The sequence below is a fragment of the Scyliorhinus canicula genome, chromosome 1, assembly GCF_902713615.1.
Source record: "Scyliorhinus canicula chromosome 1, sScyCan1.1, whole genome shotgun sequence".
Classification (NCBI taxonomy): Eukaryota; Metazoa; Chordata; class Chondrichthyes; order Carcharhiniformes; family Scyliorhinidae; genus Scyliorhinus; species Scyliorhinus canicula.
This window is the reverse complement of record NC_052146.1, coordinates 169,236,099-169,256,385: the sequence shown is the minus strand read 5'-3', so window position 1 is coordinate 169,256,385 and position 20,287 is coordinate 169,236,099. Positions and strand designations below refer to the sequence as shown.

Sequence of the window (20,287 nt, the reverse complement as noted above, 5' to 3'; positions counted from 1 at the left end):
CAGCTGGGTGGAAAAGAGTAATGTACATGGTCAGATAGCGTTTGAATATGGTGCCCAGATCTCCGCCCTATTAGGTAATGGTGGAATAGATGAATCGCTTCCTGACCCTGACATGTGATTGGGAAAGGTAGTCGCCCGTGCATAATTAATGAGCTGAAGACAAATTTGCGCACAATTTTCTCGACAGATACATGAATGGGCAGGGAGCAGAGGGATACAGATCCTTAGAAAATAGGCAACAGTTTTAGGTAGAGGATCTGGATCGGCGCAGGCTTGGAGGGCCAAAGAGCCTGTTCCTGTGCTGTAATTTTCCATTGTTCTTCTTCTTTGTTCCCGCCAATCAGACCAGCAGGAAACATTCTGCGGAACCCACCGGCCATGGTACTCATTTTCAAAAATGGAAAATTCTGCCCTATCGCTTCACACTTTTCTACATTAAATTTCATCTTTCACATGTCTACCCATTCCACATTAATTCAATTTCATCCTTCCACACAAGTCTGTTTATATTTTCCTATACTTTGGAGCACCCACGCAGGCACTGGGAGAACATGAAGACTCCGCATAGTGACCCAAGCCAGGAATCGAATCGGGGTCCTGGCATTGTGAAGCAACAGTGCTAACCACTGTGCTGCCGTGCAGCCCAAGGAAAGAGACTGCAGAATGGTGTTGCACACAGGGATCTAGGAGCCCTTGTACATGAATCACAAGAAGTTAGTGTACAGGTGCAGCATGTTAGTTAGAAGACAAATAGAGTGTTGGCCTTTTTGTGCAAGGGAATGGAGTATGCATGTCGGGAAGTCTCCTTACAACTGTACAGGGTATTGATGAGACTATATCTGGAGTATTTCATACAGTTTTGATTTCCTTATCTCATGAACAAAAGTTATTGAAAGCAGTTCAGAGGTTCACTTGATTGATATTTCAGCTGAAGGGGTTGTTTAATGAGGAAAGGCTGAGCTGATTGGGCCCATACTTATTGGAGCTTAGATGAATGAGAGGTAATCTTATTGGAACAAGATTCTGAGGGAAATTAACAGGATGGGTGCTGAGAGGAGGTTTTGCCTCATGAGGGAATCTAGAACTCAGACTCAGTTTCAAAAGGAAGGAGTGGATATTCTCTGGGCACCCCCGTCCGCAGGTTTCCTGGCAGCACGGATGGCTTCAATGGGGAGTGGGAACAGAGAATCCTGCCACCAGCAAATGGCCCGGCCCCTCCTGCTGCCGAGAAATATGAGCCTGGGAGGCCAGAGGTTCCCGCCCACTGGGGTCTCGCATTTAAGATGGCGCTGAGAAGGATTTTCTTTTCTTTTTAAAAATAATTAAAGTGTCCCATTCTTTTTATCCAATTAAGGGGCAATTTGCCATGGCCAATCCACCTAACTTGTTTGGGTTGTGGGGGAGAGACCCACACACACATGGAGGATTTTTTTCTGAGGGTTGTTTAGCTTTGGAATTCACTACCTCAGAGACCAGTGGAGCCTAGGTCATTAAAGATATTCAAAGCTGTCAGATAGAAGGCATCAGGATTACTGGAGAGGGTGGACGGCTGGAGAATTGAGGAGGGGCAGGTAAGAAAGTGGAGTTAAGACCACAATCAGATCAGCCATGATCTTATTGAATGGCTGAGCAGGTTTGAGGGGCCAAATGGCTTACTCCTATTTCTTTTCAAAATAACTATCATTTATGTCGCATATTTTAAAGCTTTTCACAGCCAATTCTGAACTTTAGTCACTGTTGTGATTCAGGTAAACATGGGCAGAATATTCTGCAAAATCCCCTTGTTTCACTTTGTATCTACTTGAAACAACCAATGAGGTTTGAATTTAACATCTCATTCAAAAGGTGACAACTCCAGCAATACAGTGATCCCTCAGTACGGCACTGAAATGTTAGCCTAACTTTAGCGTTTTATCTCTGAGTGGGTTGACCCTATAACGTTCTGACTCTGGCAAGAGTGCTATCACTGCGGTTGGAAATTTGATTGATACAAATAAACAAAACTCAGATGTTTCGTCAAATTGTTCTGTTCGACCGGTGAATTTAAGATTCACTTGGTTTGGATTGGGTAGGTTTATTGTCACGTGTACCAAGGTACAGTGATAAGTATTGTTCCGCGAGCAGCTCAAAAAGAAAATACATTTTAGGGCAAACATAAAATACGCAATGTAAATACATAGATACAGGCATCGGGTGAAGCATACAAGAGTGTAGTACTACTCAGTAGACAAGATGTGTGAAGAGATCAGATCAGTCCACGAGAGGATTGTTTAGGAGTCTGGTAATAGCGGGGAAGAAGCTGTTTTTGAGTCTGCTCGTGCGTGTTCTCAGACTTTTGTATCTCCTGCCTGATGGAAGAAGTTGAAAGGGTGAGTAAGCCGAGTGGGAGGGGTCTCTAATTATGCTGCCCGCTTTCCCCAGGCAGCGGGAGGTGTAGATGGAGTCAGTGGATGGGAGGCGGGTTCGTATAATGGACTGGGCTGTGTTCACGACTCTCTGTAGTTTCCTCTGGTCTTGGGCCGAGCTATTGCCATACCAGGCTGTGATGCAACCAGATAGGATGCTTTCTATGGTGCACCTGTAAAAGTTGGTCAATGTAGACATGCCGAATTTCCTTATCGGTACCGTTGTGCTTTCTTGGTCGTAGCGTCGACGTAGGTGGACCAGGACAGATTTTGGTGATGTGCACCCATAGGAATTTGAAACTGCTAACCATCTCCACCTCAGCCCCGTTGATGCTGACAGGAGTGTGTACAGTGCTTTGCTTCCTGAAGTCAATGACCAGCTCTTTAGTTTTGCTGGTATTGTGGGATAGATTGTTGTTGTTACACCACTCCACGAAGTTCTCTATCTCCCTCCTGTATTCTGATTCATCGTTGTTCAAGATCCGACCAACTACGGTTGTGTCATCAGCAAACCTGTAGATGAAATTGGAGCCAAATTTTGCCTCGCAGTTGTGTGTGTATCGGGAGTATTGTAGGGGGCTAAGTACCCAGCCTTGCTGGGTCCCGGTATTGAGGACTATCGTGGAGGAGGTCTTCTTGTTTATGCTTGTTGATTGTGGCCTATGGGTCAGGAAGTCGAGAATCCAGGTGCAGAGTGAGGAGCCAAGTCCTCATAAATATAAGTCAGAGTAAATATATTGATTTATATAAAACTATTGTCGAGTCATTCATTGATCAGTTAGACAATGCAGATGAACAACTTGTAAATAACTTAAAACTTGCAAATATATATTAATCAAACTGATAAGTCTCCTGCAATAAATAATCTCATTTTTTAAAATTATGCAATAAATAAATTAATCTGTTGTGACTTGTAGGCAAGATTGGTTTCCAGGTGATAGGGGATGTGAGGCTGTTCATCAGAACCAAGGTCTGCAGACTTAATTTAATTCCCATTTCAAAACTATACATCTGACTTAGTTTTTATAATTCCAATGTAAATTTCTATATTCAGATTTATAAAAGAAATTGCTGAAGTAAACTTGCCAGACTGTAATTACACCCTCTTTACTATTGATTCTGCATACCTCCACCATGGAGGAGAGGATATCACAGCAAAATAGGCTTGTGCAGGCAGTTGTCATTATAAATGTGATCAGAAGAATTTATAATGGAAAATGTTGATGAACATTGATAATTATCAGTGTTTTCTATTTCAGCTTATGGTTACTGTGGACCAGAAATATTTGTCTGAAGCAAGAAATGGAATTCTTTTTATATTGTGTACCATCATGTCTTCTGTGAGCCTGCTATGGGGACTCTTACAGGCTGCGGACTCAACCGAGAGAACCATTGCTGCCTCCGCTGTTACTATCAACCTAGGTTCCACAAAGGTAAGTGAAGTGCTGAATCTCCAATGCATAGCCGTTATGAAAAGAGGCAGCCAAAAAAGAAGCAAGCCAATTTTTGTGTCTGCAGCATGTATTGATCAAGTTAAAATGACCCGATGAACCAGTGATTATAGAAAAGTCTGAAGTTTAGCTCCATGTTTTACAAAATTTAGATATTCTCTTCACTTATCTAGAACCATATATTTTGTATGTTTTTTTTTCTCCCCTTTTTTAATAAAATCACCATGTTGTTGCATGTTTTGCCAGTTCTTATTCAGTGTAGAGAAATTAACATATTTAATGGTTCATGGAATTCCTCAAAACATTATAGCAAAATAAAATCATTAAACTTCTATCATTGATACCCAAGCCTTTTTGATAAGTTTTTACAAAAATAAGAAGTTTAAAGTTACTGGAAAATGTTTAAGACATTTCAGTTTAGAAATCTTCTGAGATGACAAAGTTTGAACAGAGAACTTTATTAATGTTTCTAAAGTGTTTAAATATCATAACAGTATGTGTAAATTAACTTATAAATAAAAGATTACCGGTGTGGTATTGTGCGAAGCAAATAATGGCATGATGGGAAAACTAGTCGAGTTTCTTGGCACAAGTACATTTAAACTGACTTTGCATAACCTAAGGCACAAATTCAAGCAGCCAGGGTCAACTTGACCCGAAAACTTGCTGACTCTAAACTCGGATAAAAACTCAGTCATCACACCCCAGAGCAGTCTAAATACACAAGATAAACTAGAAATAGTTATTTTCGATACTTAAACAAATCTGCTCCGTTTCTTAAACATGCACCAAAAGACAAGATAATGATATGAGACCCCGAGTCCTCTAAAGGTCAGCAAGGTGACGCCATTTTAATGATTATTACTTATGTTTTACTTTTGATCAAATTCCTGACCAAGCTGTATTCACGTTATCTTGATTTTATAATGTATAAATGTCTACCTATTTTCTGTAATATCCAGACTTGGAAGGGAACCAGCAGTTTGTACTTGACTGCCTTCCGACTCCAAGTCTCAGCCGTACTGCTAGCAGTTGTAGTTTGTAAATAAAGGTTAGCTTTGCTTACCCAACGAACCTTGTTTGAATCTTTCTATCACAGTCCAGAAGCGGGGAAAATATTGATTACGACATTTGGCGCTGCGAGCAGGGTTTGACTTCCATTAAGGAAAGGATCAGCTTGTCCTCTTAGTGCAGCTGCCAGAAATCCCAAGGACTTGGCACTTGTAGCCTTTGTTGACAGAAAGGGTCACGTGGGGTGACACAAGTCTCGACTGACGCCATAGGCTGTGGGGTAAATCGACAAGAAAGGCAGACCCTTCTTTTCCCTTAGCGAGGGCAACAAAGGAAACGGATTGTAGAGAACCGATGGCGTCTTGGTAAATGCTCTCCAAATCAGGCGAGCATCCTGTATGATCGTAGCAAAGAGTGACATGTGGACCAGGAATATCTAAGGGAGGTGAAAAGTGTGAGGGATCAAAATCAATCGACCACAACTGTGGAGTAGTGAATAGGGGAAAATTTCGAAGCTGGGCCTGCGGGATAGGTGATATATTAATGCTGTTATCAAGGCTTGGGTCACTATATTCTCTCATCTGGACTCTATCGGGTGTTTTAATGGCTGTGCCCAAGTGGCATTAATCTTTTGTAAGACTTCCTGTAGTTTTTAGATTTTTTTTAAACAGTGGTACTCAGGGTTAACGTTAGCTGCCAGCATAGAACAATCAGGCGCAGGCTCAGAAGTTATTAAATTCTGCAGCTGGTGACCTCGTGTTTGAGACAGTTCTATAAACATACCATTATCAATGCAGTGTATTACCGCTCTGAATTTGCAGTGTCTGTCTGCCTAATAGGGTCAGGTGTCGCTAGTTGTTGTACATCCTTACTGCGAGAGGGCTATGAGTAGCACATATTTAAGTCAATTTTCAATGATTGATTTTATAAGCATTGGGTGTTCTTAGAGACATGCATTTTTTCTTTGTCAATTGAAAAAAGATCAACTATCTGCTGAAATGGTTAATGTTTCCTGCAGAATCTAAGGCGCGGAGAACTTGGCATGATGCCATTTACATCTTTTCACGTAATCTAAAAGCTTATTCATAGTCAATTACTTTTATTCGTAAAGTTATTTCGGAAGGCATTTTCTTTTAAACTGAAATAGTGTGAACTGAACAACTTTGAAGAGAGAAAGCTTGGGAACATTTGCAAGAGGAAATTTAAATGTTTTGCCCTTAGTTTAAAAACAATTCGAGTATGCATTTTGTTGTCCTTCTGAAGAACCAATTGTTATCATAATAAGGCCAGTACAACATTCCAAGCAGTAGTTAGTTTACATTATCTGATCTACTAAATTTCGTTCAAAAGCAATGTTATAATTCAATCATTATTCCCAGCATGCTTCTAAATTGGTAACTCATTAACTTCACTTCCACAATTCCCTTATTGTGGATCTTTTAATCAATACCTTTTAGTAAATTATCATGTCCTCCGTAGAGAAGGGTTGTTTATAATGTATGGAGAACGGACGTATGATAGTTCCCTGTGTGTTATGAGCCTGGTGGCAAGGTCAAGGTGGCTAGGGCTGTTCTCCCGTGTCAGTAAAAAAAATATCTTGCACAACATCACAAGGGGGAGGCTGGAGGAAAAGTTTCCTTCTCATTAGGTTGGAGTGATAAATCAAGAAAAGCCTGTTTAACAGAGGTAAAGGGTTGTTGCATATTTACGGCTTGCGTATGTGACCGAGTGCGTGTCGCTACGGGGAACGCGTCAGCGGGGGTTTCATTGGTAATGGGATCAGAAGGGGGAGTCAGGACTTGGGACAGTGGAATTGTAGGATCGGGGAGTGCAGGATGAGGGTGAGGTCCAGGGTTCACATCCTCCTCCCCTTCCGTATCGCCTGAATAGGGGAACATCGGCATGCCAGAGCAACTGGGAGGATCCTCCTTTCCTATAATCTTATAGGCCAGCCGTACTTTCCTGCTGGCAGGAGGTTTGTTATTGCCAGATTGCTTTTTATCGTTTTGATGGTCCCTATCCCAAAGCTCACATTACAATTTTAAAGTCTCCCAATCTTTCGCTTTACCGTTCACACACTCATTAATCCCTTTTTTGCGGGTGTTATCTCTCAAACTCGTTAATAGTGATTATTCGTTGTGTTAAGTGGACTGTTTTTTTCCACTGTAAAATTAAACATTCAATTTTGAAGCCGGCGTTTTTTTTTCCAGATTGCTTTTTTTTCTGCATCAATGCTATTGTCAAAGTTCCAAGATCCCCCTGGTGGCCAAATGTCGTTACCCAATTTATTGTTTAAAGCAGCGCTGCAGATAGTCTCCGGAACTACGTTCATGAGAAGGGTTTTCTAAACACATGAAAAATAGAGGGAATTGCCCCTAGCTTTGTCTGAAGTTTGTCCCATAATGTCAGTAAAATGTGCCCCTGGCAAAAAAATGCTCAAAAAAAATTTCTGGTACCAAATCAAATTGGAGGGCCCTTGACCCCAAAAAAATACTGACAGGGTCCCTGACCCCAAAACTTACTCAGAGTCCCTGACCCCAAAACTTAATCAAAGGGTCCCTGACCCAAATTTATTGACAGCCTGTATAAATCTGATCCGGATGGAAAACGAGATCAAAAAGGTCCCTGACCTGCGGCTAATTACAATCGGGTCCCTGACCCCAAAATTACTCTCAGTGAAATTTAGATTCGAGAACCGTCACCTGTTTAGTTACTTCCATCAGGGATTAGGGGTCAAGCCAGCAATCCGAGAGAGAGAGAGACCAAGGTGAATCATACCTTGTGCTGGCGTCTGTCTCCTTCTTCCTGCTCGTGTCCCGCTCACCTTTTCTCAGTCCCTCACGGAAGATCACTCAGGATATTGGATTTTTTCTCGCAGCGCCAAATGTCGTAATCAATATTTTCCCCGCTTCTGGACTGTGATAGAAATATTCAAACAAGGTTCGTTAGGTAAGCAAAAGTAAGCTTTATTTACGAACTACAACCGCTAGCAGTATGGCTGAGACTTGGAGTCGGAAGGCAGTCAAGTACAAACTGCTGGTTCCCTTCCAAGTCTGGATATTACAGAAAATAGATAGACATTTATACATTATAAAATCAAGATAACGTGAATACAGCTTGGTCAGAAATTTGATCAAAAGTAAAACATAAGTAATAATCATTAAAATGGCGTCACCTTGCTGACGTTTAGAGGACTCGGGGTCTCATATCATTATCTTGTCTTTTGGTGCATGCTTAAGAAACGGAGCCGATTTGTTTAAGTATCGAAAATAACTATTTCTAGTTTATCTTGTGTATTTAGACTGCTCTGGGGTGTGACGACTGAGTTTTTATCCGAGTTTAGAGTCAGCAAGTTTTCGGGTCAAGTTGACCTTGGCTGCTTGTATTTGTGCCTTAGGTTATGCGAAGTCAGTTTAAATTTAATTGTATCAAGAAACTTGACTAGTTTTCCCATCATGCCATTATTTGCTTCGCACAATACCACACAGGAATGTAATAACACTGCAATTGACACTATTTCACCCCTTGTCATGTCAGTGCTGCAATCCTATTTTTGAAGTTCTTTTTGGCAATCTTGTCTGACTTTTGTGTTTTTGTATGAAAGCAAAGCTCAAGAAACATCTCAATGGTGAGGGCTTCGTTAAGATAATTACACAGATGTATTTAAATGACAGTTCAAGTAACAATCTTATAAGTGGTGAACAAAATTGGAATGTGGCTCTCATACAAATATAATTCTGAATTGCTACTCGAGAAGAAAGTAATGAATCTCGTCCAGATCTTGCAGATTGTGACAATCCTAGTAATATTGCTGCTGACTGCAAACGAGCCAGCCAAACAGGGAGGTTGAGTGTCTTGGGTTACAGGAAGGTATAGATGGGATGGTCAAATGGGCAGATGAATGGGAGCTGGAATTTAACCCTGAAACGTATGAGGTGATACACTTTGGAAGGAATAATTTGACAAGGAAGTAAGTAGTCAATGAACGGCCTGACACTAGGATGCTCTGAGGAACAAGAGACCTTGGCGTGTCTGTCCATTGATTTCTGAAGGCTAAAGGGCAGGTTAATAGGGTGGTGAAGAAGGCATATGGGATGCTTTCCTTTATCAATCAAGGCATAGATTACAAAAGCAGGAAGGTCATGTTGGAGTTGTATAGAACATTAGCGAGGCCACAGCTGGAGTACTGTGAGGATTCTGGTCGCCACATTATAGGAAGGATGTGATTGCACTGGAGGGGGTGCAGAGGCGATGCACCAGGATGTTGCCTGGGATTGAACATAAAAGTTATGAAGAGAGATTGGATAGGCTTAGGTTTATTTTGTTGGAGCAGGGAAAACATGAGGGGCGACCTGATCGAGATGTACAAGATTGAGGGGCGTGGAAAGGGAGCAGCTGTTCCCCTTGGTCGAAAAGTCAGTCATGAGGAGACACACGTTCAAGGTGAGAGGCAGGAGATTTAAGGGGGGATTTGAGGAAAATCTTCTTTACGCAGAAGGTGGTGATGGTCTGGAATGCAGTGCCTGGGAGGGTGGTAGAGGCAGGTTGCCTCGCATCCCTTAAAACGTACCTGTATGGCGTACTTAATCTTCTCCAGATGGAGAAATTCCGAGAGGTTAGTGAGCCTGTCTGCAGCTGTGGGTGGTGCTGCTGACTGCCAGCCAAGCAGGATTCTCCGGCACGCGATTAGGGAAGCGAAAGCAAGGACGTTGGTCCCCTTCCCCATATGTAATTCTGGCTGCTCTGATACCCCGAAGATTCCCATTATTGGGCATGGCTTCACCCTCACAACCTTGGACATTGCCTCAGAGAAGGCTGTCCAGAACCCAGCAAGCTTGGGGCAAGCCCAAAACATGTCGGCGTGGTTGACCGGGCCTTTCTGGCACCGCTCACATTTGTCCTCCACCTCCCAAGAAGAACCTGCTCATTCGGGTTCTGGTCAGGTGCGCTCTGTGCACCACTTTGAGCTGCATTAGGCTGAGCTCGCGCAGGAGGAGGTGGCATTCACCCTGCTGAGTGCTTCGCTCCACAGTCCCTGTCCTACCTCTGTCCCCAGTTCGTCCTCCCATTTCTGTCTGGTCTCATCAAGTGATTTTCGAGCACTGCCGATAGCTGTCTGTATATTTCCCTTCTCGCTGCTTGTGCCTATCAGGTCCTCTAGTAGTGTGGTTTCTGGGGCCCCGGGGTATCCTACAGTCTCTTTGCGGAGGAAGTGCTTTATTTGAAGGTGTCTCATTTCCTGTCCTTTTGCTAATTTCCACTTCCTTGTCAGTTAGTCCAGTGTCGCCAGTCTGTGCCCTATATGGAAGTCCCCGACCGTCAGTGTGCCCCCGTCCCGCCTCTATCTTTTGAAGGTGGTATCTACCATGGCTGGGGGGAATTGCTGCAGGTGGGGGCCACGGAGGGCATTTTGGTTATCCCAAAGTGCTGTCTCAACTGGGTCCACGTTCTCGGCGTGGCCGCTACCACTGGGCTCGTTGTGTACCTTGTTGAGGAGGATGGGAGTGCTGCTGTGGGCAGGGCTGGAGGGTCGTTCCTTTACAGGTACCCAATCTGTGTCGGGTTCTTGTACCCATCCCTCACTGTTTCTGCCGTTGCTGCCCAGTGGTAGTATTGTAGGTTCGGTAGAGCCAGGCCCCCTCTGACATTTCCTCTTTGCAGTGTCAGTTTGGGAATTCTCGGGTTCTCCCCACACACGCACACACACACAAATGCCATGATTAGACTGTCTATGTTTTGGGAAAAGGTCTTGGGGATGAAGATCGGGACGGATCTAAACAGGAAGAGGAACCTTGGCAGTACGTTCACCTTGATCGTCTGCACTCTCCCCGCCAGGGAGAGTGGGAGTGAGCCCCACCATTGAAGGTCTTTTCTTACTTCCTCCACCAGGCTGTTCAGGTTCCACTTGTAGACCTGTGTCCACTCTCTCACTATTGGATCCCCAGGTAACGGAATCTGTTCTGGGCTGTTTTGAACGGGAACCCCTTCAGCTCTGTCCCTCCCCCTTTTGGGTTCACTGGGAATGCCTCGCTTTTGCCCAGGTTAAGTTTGTAGCCCGAGAAGGTTCCAAACTCTCTCAGTATTTGCAGTATTGCTTTCAGTCCCTCCTGTGGCTTTGAGACATAGAGGAGCAGGTCATCTGTATAGAGTGAAACTCTGTACTCTTTGTCTCCTCTCCGGATTCCCTTCCAGCTTTTTGCGTCCTGCAGGGCTTAAGTACGCCATCCGAGGGTCAGGGGAAGGCTTCCTGGATACTTGGGGGCAGTTCGTCGGCCTGTTCCAAAACCTGTTCGAGGCCAGCAACGAGGAGTAAGCTAGGGAAAAAAAAGAGGAGGAACCAAAGGTCTGCGCAACCTGGGGGCGGGGGGGGGGGGGGGGGGGGGGGGGTTTGGGGAAACCACAAGAGGAGAGGAAGGGTGCTGAAGCCAAAGCCAATTGGGGGGGGGGGGGTCTGGGGAAACCACAAGAGGAGAGGAAGGGTGCTGAAGCCAATTGGGGGGGGGGGGGGTTGGGGAAACCACAAGAGGAGAGGAAGGGTGTTGAAGCCAAAGCCAATTGGGAGGGCGGGGGGGGGGTAAATCATAGATGGATCCAGAGGGCAACAAAATATACATAGTTGAATGAAGGACAAAACAAACCTCTCTGTAAAATAAAGTAAATTTGTGTGGGCAAGAAAAATGTAATGTATTTACAGAGCAACTATTTATAAATATCAGGAAAGCCAATAAAAAGATTTTCAAAAAAAACAAGCACCTGGATGAGCACTTTGCATGTCTTATCATTCAAGGCTATGGGCCAAGTGCTGGTAAGTGGGATTAGGTAGGCAGGTCTGTTTTTCATGCATTGGTACAGAATCGATAGGCTGAAGGGCCTCTTTTGCACTGTGTGATTCTGTGCATTGAAACCCTACTTTTTTCACCCTTGCAGCCAAATCTTTTTATCCTGGTACATCAGTGACACTTCAGCATGGCTATCCACGAAAAGTCGTGCTGAAGAAGAGAAACCATGACCTATTTTTATGACCTCAGCAGCTGTATTCATAGAAACATAGAAAGGAGTAGGTCCTTCGAGCCTGCTCTGCCATTTAATATGGCTGATGCTCCACCTCAAACCCATACTCCTGTGCTGTCCCCATATCCCTTGACACCTTGAGAGTCTAGAAATCTGCTAATTTCCTATTGAAATATACTCAACGATTTGGCGGTACCCCACTAGTCACTGAATGCCAGTCTGAGAAAGATCCATTTACTCCTGCTTTCTGTTCCCTGTCTGCCAATCAATTCTCAATCCATATCAGCATATTACCCCCAGTCCCTTGTGCTTTAATTTTGGACAGTAACCTCTTCTGTGGGACTTTTATCAAAAGCTTTCTGGAAAGCCAAACACACCACATCCACTGGTTCTCCCTTACCTAGTCTAGTAGTTACATAGAAAGAAACATAGAAAAAAATAGGAGCAGGAGGTGGCATTCGGCCCTTCAAGACCAATTCACCATTCATTATGATCATGGCTGATCACCCAACTCAATAGCCCAATCCGGCTTTCCCCATATCCTTTGATCCCCTTTGCCCTCAGTGCTATATTTAACTGCTTCTGGAAACCATACAATGTTTTGGACTCAACTACTTCCTGTGGTAACGAACTCCACAGGATCATCACTCTCTGGGTGAAAAAATGTTGCTGCACTCCCTCTCTAGCTAGAACATCCTTCCTCAGATAAGGAGACCAAAACTGACTCAATATTCCAGGTGTGGCCTCACCAAGGCCCTGTATAACTGCAGTAAGACATCCCTGCTCCTGTACTCTAATCCTCTCAATGAAAGCCAGCATACCATTTGCCTTCATTCCCGCCTGCTCAACCTGCATGCTTACCTTCAGTGACTGGTGTACGTGGAGACCCAGGTCTTGTTGCACAATACCCTCTCCTAATTTATGGCCAGACAGTTAATAGTCTGCCTTCATGTTTTTGCTACCAAAGTGGGTGACCTCGCATTTATCTAAATTATACTGCATCTGCCATTCATTTCCCATTTACTCAACTTGTCCAAATCACACTGAAGGATCTCTGCATCCTCCTCACAGCTCACCCTCCCACCCAACTTGGTGTCATCTGCAAATTTGGAGATATGACACTTTGTTTCCTCATCTAAATCATTAATATATATATTGTGTATAGCTGGGGTCCCAGCACCGATCCCTGCGGTACCCCACTAACCACTGCCCGTCAATTTGAAAAGACCCGTTAATTCCTACTCTTTGTTTCCTGTCTGCTAACCAATTTTTAATCCATCTCGATGCCCTACCCCCAATCCCATGCGCTTTAATTTTGCACGCTAATCTTGTATGTGGGACTTTGTCAAAAGCCTTCTGAAAGTCCAAATACACCACATCCACTGGCTTCCCTTCAACAAAATACTTCTGACGGATTATCAAAAACTATTTCCCTTTCTTAAATCCATGGTGGCACACAGCGCCAGGGATCGGGGTTCAATTCCGGCCTTGGGTGACTGTGTGGAGTTTGCACTTTCTCCTTGTCTATGTGGGTTTGCTCTGGGTGCATCAGTTTCCTTCCACAACCCAAAGAAGTGCAGATTATGTGGATTTTCCAAGCTAAATTGCCCCTTAGTGTCCATAGATGTGCAGGTTAGGTGGGGTTACGAGGATAGGGCGGCAAGTGGGCTTAGGTCGGGTGCTCTTTCAGAGGGTTGCTGCAGACTCGATGGGGCGAATGGTCTCCTACACTGTTGGAATTCTGTGGTTCTCTGGTTGATTTGTCTCATCCAAGTGTCCTGTTACAACATCCTTTATAACAGACCCTAGCATTTTCCCTACTACTGATGTTAACTGGTATTCAGGCAAGGCTTGTAAAGGTCTTAATGATTTCAGTGGAGATATTGAGTGTGTGATGAGTTGGTGTTTAGAGGGTGTGGTGTGGGAGTGGGTCGAGTTGATAATGGTTTGTATTTAAAGGTAGTTGGGTCAGGGGCATGGGTAGTTGGATTGGGAGGGAGGAGGTTAGGCCAGGGGTTGGTGGGTTGGGTTCCCCTATTAATCAATGACCTCAACCCCAAATTAAACCATACTAAGGTAAATATCTGGGTAAGTATTGTGCATCTAGCCCAAGTCTCCAACACTGAGGCCAGCATCAGAGATTCTCATAGTGTCACAGGAAGCACATATCAGCCCATCGGAAGTTTTGACTTCTTGGACAGTTACCTCATGGGTAAGAACGTCCAATGGGTCCCAAAGCACAACAGTAACACACATCTCAACATTTGCCGATGTTGGCATTGTAAGAGCCAAGCCAACATATTTGGGAAAGATTGGTTGTAAGTGACAGAATAGGAATAGTGAAGAGTGTCCATTTTGGACATAAAGTAAATGGCCAAGATTTTGCAGACAGTGGTAGACAAATAGCAGTGGTCACACATTACAATTGCACTTGCCCACAGAGTTCCTTTAGGCTTTTGCACTAGAACTTGTAGTGATTAAAATCCAGAACAATGCGGCTTCCTCGATAGCAAACATGGGAACTGTATGAATAGGGATTGCTCATCTCCTTGCCAATTGGATTGAAGAACCCTTACTGAGACAGGTTTAGTTTAAACCAGGAGGTGTAAGTTAGAAGTGCAAATTAATTGATTCATGTACTGAAATTAAAATAAAGGAAAGAAAAGTGGAATGATATGGCAGAAAGAAAAGTTGAGTTAAGAATTCATCTTTTTAAAAAAACCTCCAACAATGATTAAAGGAGTGAGACGCCACAATCTAATTTTCAGAGCCAGAGAAGTTGTTTAGCAAAATGAAGACTTATCACACTCTTACAAAATTCACAAAGTAGACTGAAAAGTTCTATATTTTTCTGATGAGCTGGTGGTCATCTTGTGGTAAGACCTTCAACTGTATGTGGTTGCACAGGTTTCAGTGTCAAGTCTGTCAGCAAGATACTCACCTAGAGCAGATTCTGGAAAAGCGGGGTAGCAACTTTGAGTTTTAAGAATGTTCTTTATTCTTTCATGGACTATTAGTGTCCTGGACAATGCTTGCATTTGTTGCTCATTCCTCTTTGCCCTTAACTTCATATGTGCAGATGCTGGATTTACTCTATTATAGAATCATAGAATTCCTACAGTGTAGAAGGAGACCATTCGGCCCATCGAGTCTGCACCGACTTTCCAAAAGAACACACTATCTAGGCCCAATCACCCGGACTATCCCCTGGTCCCTGGCACTGTTAGACAGTAGTGCTAGCCGATGTGTCACCATGCCACCGTGAACATTCTTAACCTCACCATTGTATTAACTGAAAAATCCATTCCGTGATTGCACTTCGCAGCACCAGCTTTTAACTATTCTGAACTGACCCGCAGTTTAGCACCTATCTCTGGTGTTTTCCAAATCTTGTAACTTTTAGAAAGCTGAGATAAATGGCTATAGTCAATAATGAAATTAGTATCTGATAAGCTTTGCTTCTTTTCACACTATATAATTAATTAAGAAATGCAGGATGATTCAGTTGTTTCAGCTATCATATTGTGATTTGTTTTCTTGTATTGATTATTATTAGTGAATTCTGTGTTCCTCATTCCTCCCTGACCAGAGTCTTCGACAACAGATTTTAGAGCTCTTGGGCCCCATCTCTATGAACCATGGTGTACACTTCATGGCTGCCATTGCTTTTGTCTGGAATGAGAGGAGAGAGAACACGTGTGCCATGAAAAACAAAGTAAGGTTCAACTCCTTTGCAGAGTAATGTCTGCAGTGGAATGATGTTTTGCTGTAGTAGACTGTCAGAACTACTTAATGCCATTCCCACCAAGATGGACTTCAAGTCTTTCTCAAAGTCAGACTCTGGCTGTTTGGCTTTCGTTGTGGCTGAAAATGGCTGTTTGGTAGGATTCTAATGTATCATATCTTTATGAAGAAACTCTAACATACAAATGGATAGGCATCTGGGAGCAATGACACTGAAATCTTGCTTTCCAAGAGTTTTCCTGTAAATTATTTTTAAAGCCTGTTTCATGTGGGTAAGTAGCTTTATTGTTCATTAGCTCATCTTCAATCAAACATTCACCTTGACTGCACTGTCATTGACTAATCCATTTGGCATCTTCTATTGGTACTAACAAAATCAAGAACATAAGAAATAGGAGCAGGAGTAGGCCAGTAAGCTCATTGAGCCTGCTCTGCCATTCAATATGATCGGGTGTGGCCTTAATGTCACTTTCTTTCCTGTAGCCCTTGCCTAGAACCCTTGATTACCTTGTGTCATAACCCCCACGAGGCTCACGGGAAAACTATAATCGCGCTCCCCATGGGGTTTATGGAGTATGAGCTTCCCCAGTAGTGGCCCACTCAGCTGGGGCTCATAAAACTGAGCATAAAAGCCGGCCCAAGCAGCGACTGGCATGTTGGTTGTCCCAAAGGAGACTGTGATGTGTACGTAGTTATTGCGGTGGGCAGACTTTATGTTTAGTTAAAATAAATTGTGTCATTCCTACCCTGGCTTCCTTGGTCATTAAACCTTGTTATTCAAAAATCTGTCTAACTCAGCTTTGAATATATTCAATGACCTAGCTTTCACTGTTCACTGTTAAGAGAATTCCAAAGACTAACAATCCTTTGAGAGAAGAAGTCCAAGGGACGGCACGGTGGTGCAGTGGTTAACACTGCTGCCTCACGGCGCTACGGTCCCGAGTTCGATCCCAGCCCTGGGTCACTGTCTATGTCGAGTTTGCACGTTCTCCCTGTGTTTGCGTGGGTCTCACCCCCACAACCCAAAGATGTGTAGGCTAGGTAGATTGGCTACGCAAAATTGCCCCTTAATTGGAAAATATGAAAAAGTGGGTAGTCTAAATTTATTTTTTTTAAAAGAAATCCACCTGACTTTGTCTCCCTGTCTTAAATGGGAGATACTTTATCTTTAAACTGTGCCCCTCGTTCTAGATTCCCCCATGAGACAAAATATTCTCTTAGAATTTATCCTGTCAAGTCTCCTCAGAATCTTGCATATTTCAATAAAGTCGCCATGCATTCTTTTTTTTAATATAAATTTAGAGTGCCCAATTCATTTTTTCCAATTAAGGGGCAATTTAGCGTGGCCAATCCACCTACCCTGCACATCTTTGGGTTGTGGGGGCGAAACCCACGCAAACACGGGGAGAATGTGCAAACTGTCCAGTGACCCAGAGCCGGGATCGAACCTGGGACCTCGGTGCTGTGAGGCAGTAGTGCTATCCACTGCACCACTATGCATTCTTCTAAAACGAAAGGGAAAATGCTGGAAAATCTCAGCAAGTCTGGCAGCATCTGTAGGGAGAGAGAAGAGCTAACGTTTTGAGTCCGATGACTCTTTGTCAAAGCCGGTTCAAGCTCAGCTTTGACAAAGAGTCATTGGACTCGAAACGTTAGCTCTTTTCTCTCCCTACAGATGCTGCCAGACTTGCTGGGATTTTCCCTTTCGTTTCAGATTCCAGCATCCGCAGTAATTTGCTTTTATGCATTCTTCTAAACTCCAATAAGTATGGGCAACCTCTTCATCCCGGGAGTCAGCCAAGTGAACCTTCTCTGCTTCTGTTACAAGTATTTTTAAGCGAGGAGACCAAAACTGTACATAGTACTGCAGGTGCAATCTCGCCAATTACTGTACAGTTATACCAAAATTTTGCAAACGTTTATACTCTAGCCCCTTGCAATAAAGACCAGTGTTCCATTTGTCATCCTAATAACCCGCTGTACTTGCATGGTAACCTTTTGTGTTTTGTGTGCAAGGGCACCCAAATCCTCCTTCACTGCAGCATTCTGCATCTCTCTCAGAATCTTTACCCCTATGCAGAAAGAAACTATTCGGCCCATCAAGTCTGAATGGGCTACTAAAGGATCATTCTACCCAGTCCCACTCCCCTGCCTTATCCCCATAACATTGCACATTCTCCCTTTTCAGGTGGCAATCCAATTCCATTTTAATACCTTGATCGAACCTGCCTCTACCACCCTCTCGGAAGTTTGTTCCTGAAACCAGCCGACCTCTGGGTGAAACCTTTTCCTCACATCACCCTTTACTCCTTTGTCAATTATTTTGAATCTGTGCCTCTAATTCTTGATGTTCTGTTGAACATAGAAAATAGGATCAGGGGGAGGCCATTCAACCCTGCTCCGACATTCATTATGATCATGGCTGATAATCCAACTCACTAGCCTAATCCCGCTTTTCCCCCATGTCATTTGATCCCCTTCACCCTAAGTGCGGTATCTAACTGCTTCTTGAAAATATACAAGGCGGGATTCTCTATCGGTAATGCCAGAATCAAGAAATACGATTGGACGGAGAATGAGGCGCCAGGCGCAAATTGTGGCCAGCTCTGGGCAGCTGACAGAATGCCATGCTCCGATGCCTCAATAGCGACGTCAGTGTGTTCTATTCTGCACGTAGAGTAAACGCCGTTGGCATAGCATTACTGGAACTGACCTGTTGTTCTCTGGGATCTGCACAATGCTCTGCCAGGATGAATTACTGGCGGCGAGGTTCATTTGCGGTTCCAATAATTGAGAAATGGGTGCCGTGGCTGCTATGGGAGAGAGTGGGTTTACGAATAAGGTCCAACATCGCTATAATGTGCTGTCAGTTGTGCTGCTAGCCGGGGGGTGGGGGGGGCTACTGCCAGGGCCAGGCGAGTAGCGGGGGGTGGCCAGGAGGTGGGCCATGGGGTGGGGGTGAATGACCTAGAACACCATTGCCGCAGCCTGCATGGCAGCCATGCAGCTGCACATGATGCTGACTGCCCTCTGTGAACTTAGTGCCATGGGTTGTATAGATGTCCCCCCAGGTCACTCCACTTGGTACCCTCTGGCTCCAGCTGACCCATCAATGGGATGGGCGCGCTCCAGCGCGACAAGTGGCATCTTCTAGGCTGGGATAAGAGTGTTTGGGGACTCCTGAATTTCATTAACTACTACTATTAGCGAATATTGCGATGGTCAGGAAGTGGGTAGTAGTGGAGAGTCGGTGTGGGAGTGGGTGGAGGCGGCATAGTGTAAGGACGCGAGTTTGGTGGCACAGTTGGTGGCCGTTCTCGCCGGCTTGGTACTCCACAAGCCTGGAAGTAGCTTTCCCGGTGGGAAAACTGTAAGTGACATCACAGTAAAGCTGTGACCTGATTGGCTGGTTGGGAATCTGTTAAATTTGAAAAGAAATAATATTGCAAAAAAATCTAATTGATTAACTAGATAGTGGAGTAACTAAACCTGAGGGCAGAGATCGGTATTTAGCATTTAATTTTACAGTAAAAATCATCTAGCGTCAGGGCTATATAGTTAACTGTAACTCAATCGAACAATAATTCAAGTGTTTATTTTAAATTAATTAATTAGTGCTTAAATGTCACTCGGGGTGCAGTGCTCCAACTGTGAGATGTGGCAGATCTATGACGCTTCCAGCATTCGGGTCGACTACATCTGCAGCAAGTGTAACCAATGGAAGCTCCTCACAGACCACGTGGTTCGGTTGGAGAAGCAATTGGATGCACTTAGGAGCATGCAGGCGGCGGAAAGCGTCATAGATAGGAGTTATAGAGACGCAGTCACACCCAAGGTGCAGGCAGAGAGATGGGTGACCATCAGAAGGGGCAGGTAGTCAGTGCAGGAATCCTGTGTGGTTGTCCCCCTCTCGAACAGGTATACCGCTTTGGATACTGTTGGGGGATAGCCTAAGAGGGGAAAACAGCAGCAACCAGAGCAGTAGCACCACAGCTGGCTCTGATGTTCAGCAGGGAGAGTCAAAGCGCAGAAGAGCAATAGTCATAGGGGACTCAATAGTCAGGGGCACAGATAGTCGCTTCTGTGGGCGTGAAAGAGACTCCAGGATGGTATGTTGCCTCCCTGATGCCAGGGTCCAGGATGTCTCCGAACAGGTAGCAGGCATCCTGAACGGGGAGGGCAGACAGGCAGAGGTCGTTGTACATATTGGTACTATCGACATAGGCAGGAAGGGGCATGAGGTCCTGCAGCAGGAGTTCAGGGAGCTAGGCAGAAAATTAAAAGACAGGATCTTGAGGGTTGTAATCTCGGGATTACTCCCTGTGCCACGTGCCAGTGAGGCTAGAAATAAGAAGATGGAGCAGCTAAACACGTGGCTAAACAGCTGGTGTAGGAGGGAGGGTTATAGTTACCTGGACCACTGGAAGCTCTTCCGGGGCAGGTGTGACCTGTATAAGAAGGATAGGTTGCATCTAAACTGGAGAGCATAAATATCCTGGCCGCGAGCTTTGCTAGTGTCACACGGGAGGGTTTAAACTAGTATGGCAGGGGGGTGGGTACCGGAGCAATAGGTCAGATGGTGAAAAATTTGAGGGAGAACTAGTGAATAGGGCCAGTATGGCTCTGAGGAAGAGCAGACGGAGATGATGCTGAAAACAGCGGGAC

At 44.4% G+C, this 20,287-nt stretch overlaps 1 protein-coding gene across 8 annotated transcripts in view; it reads left to right on the top strand.

Moving 5' to 3' along the window:
* dop1a (DOP1 leucine zipper like protein A) overlaps nt 1-20,287 on the top strand; it is a 283,413-nt gene that overhangs the window by 189,133 nt on the left and 73,993 nt on the right. For all 8 annotated transcript variants that reach the window (XM_038802463.1, XM_038802473.1, XM_038802504.1 and 5 more), the window contains 2 exons: nt 3,665-3,838; nt 15,468-15,593. In XM_038802463.1, the coding sequence (XP_038658391.1) occupies nt 3,665-3,838; nt 15,468-15,593 (300 nt within the window). The remainder of the gene's footprint in view (nt 1-3,664; nt 3,839-15,467; nt 15,594-20,287) is intronic.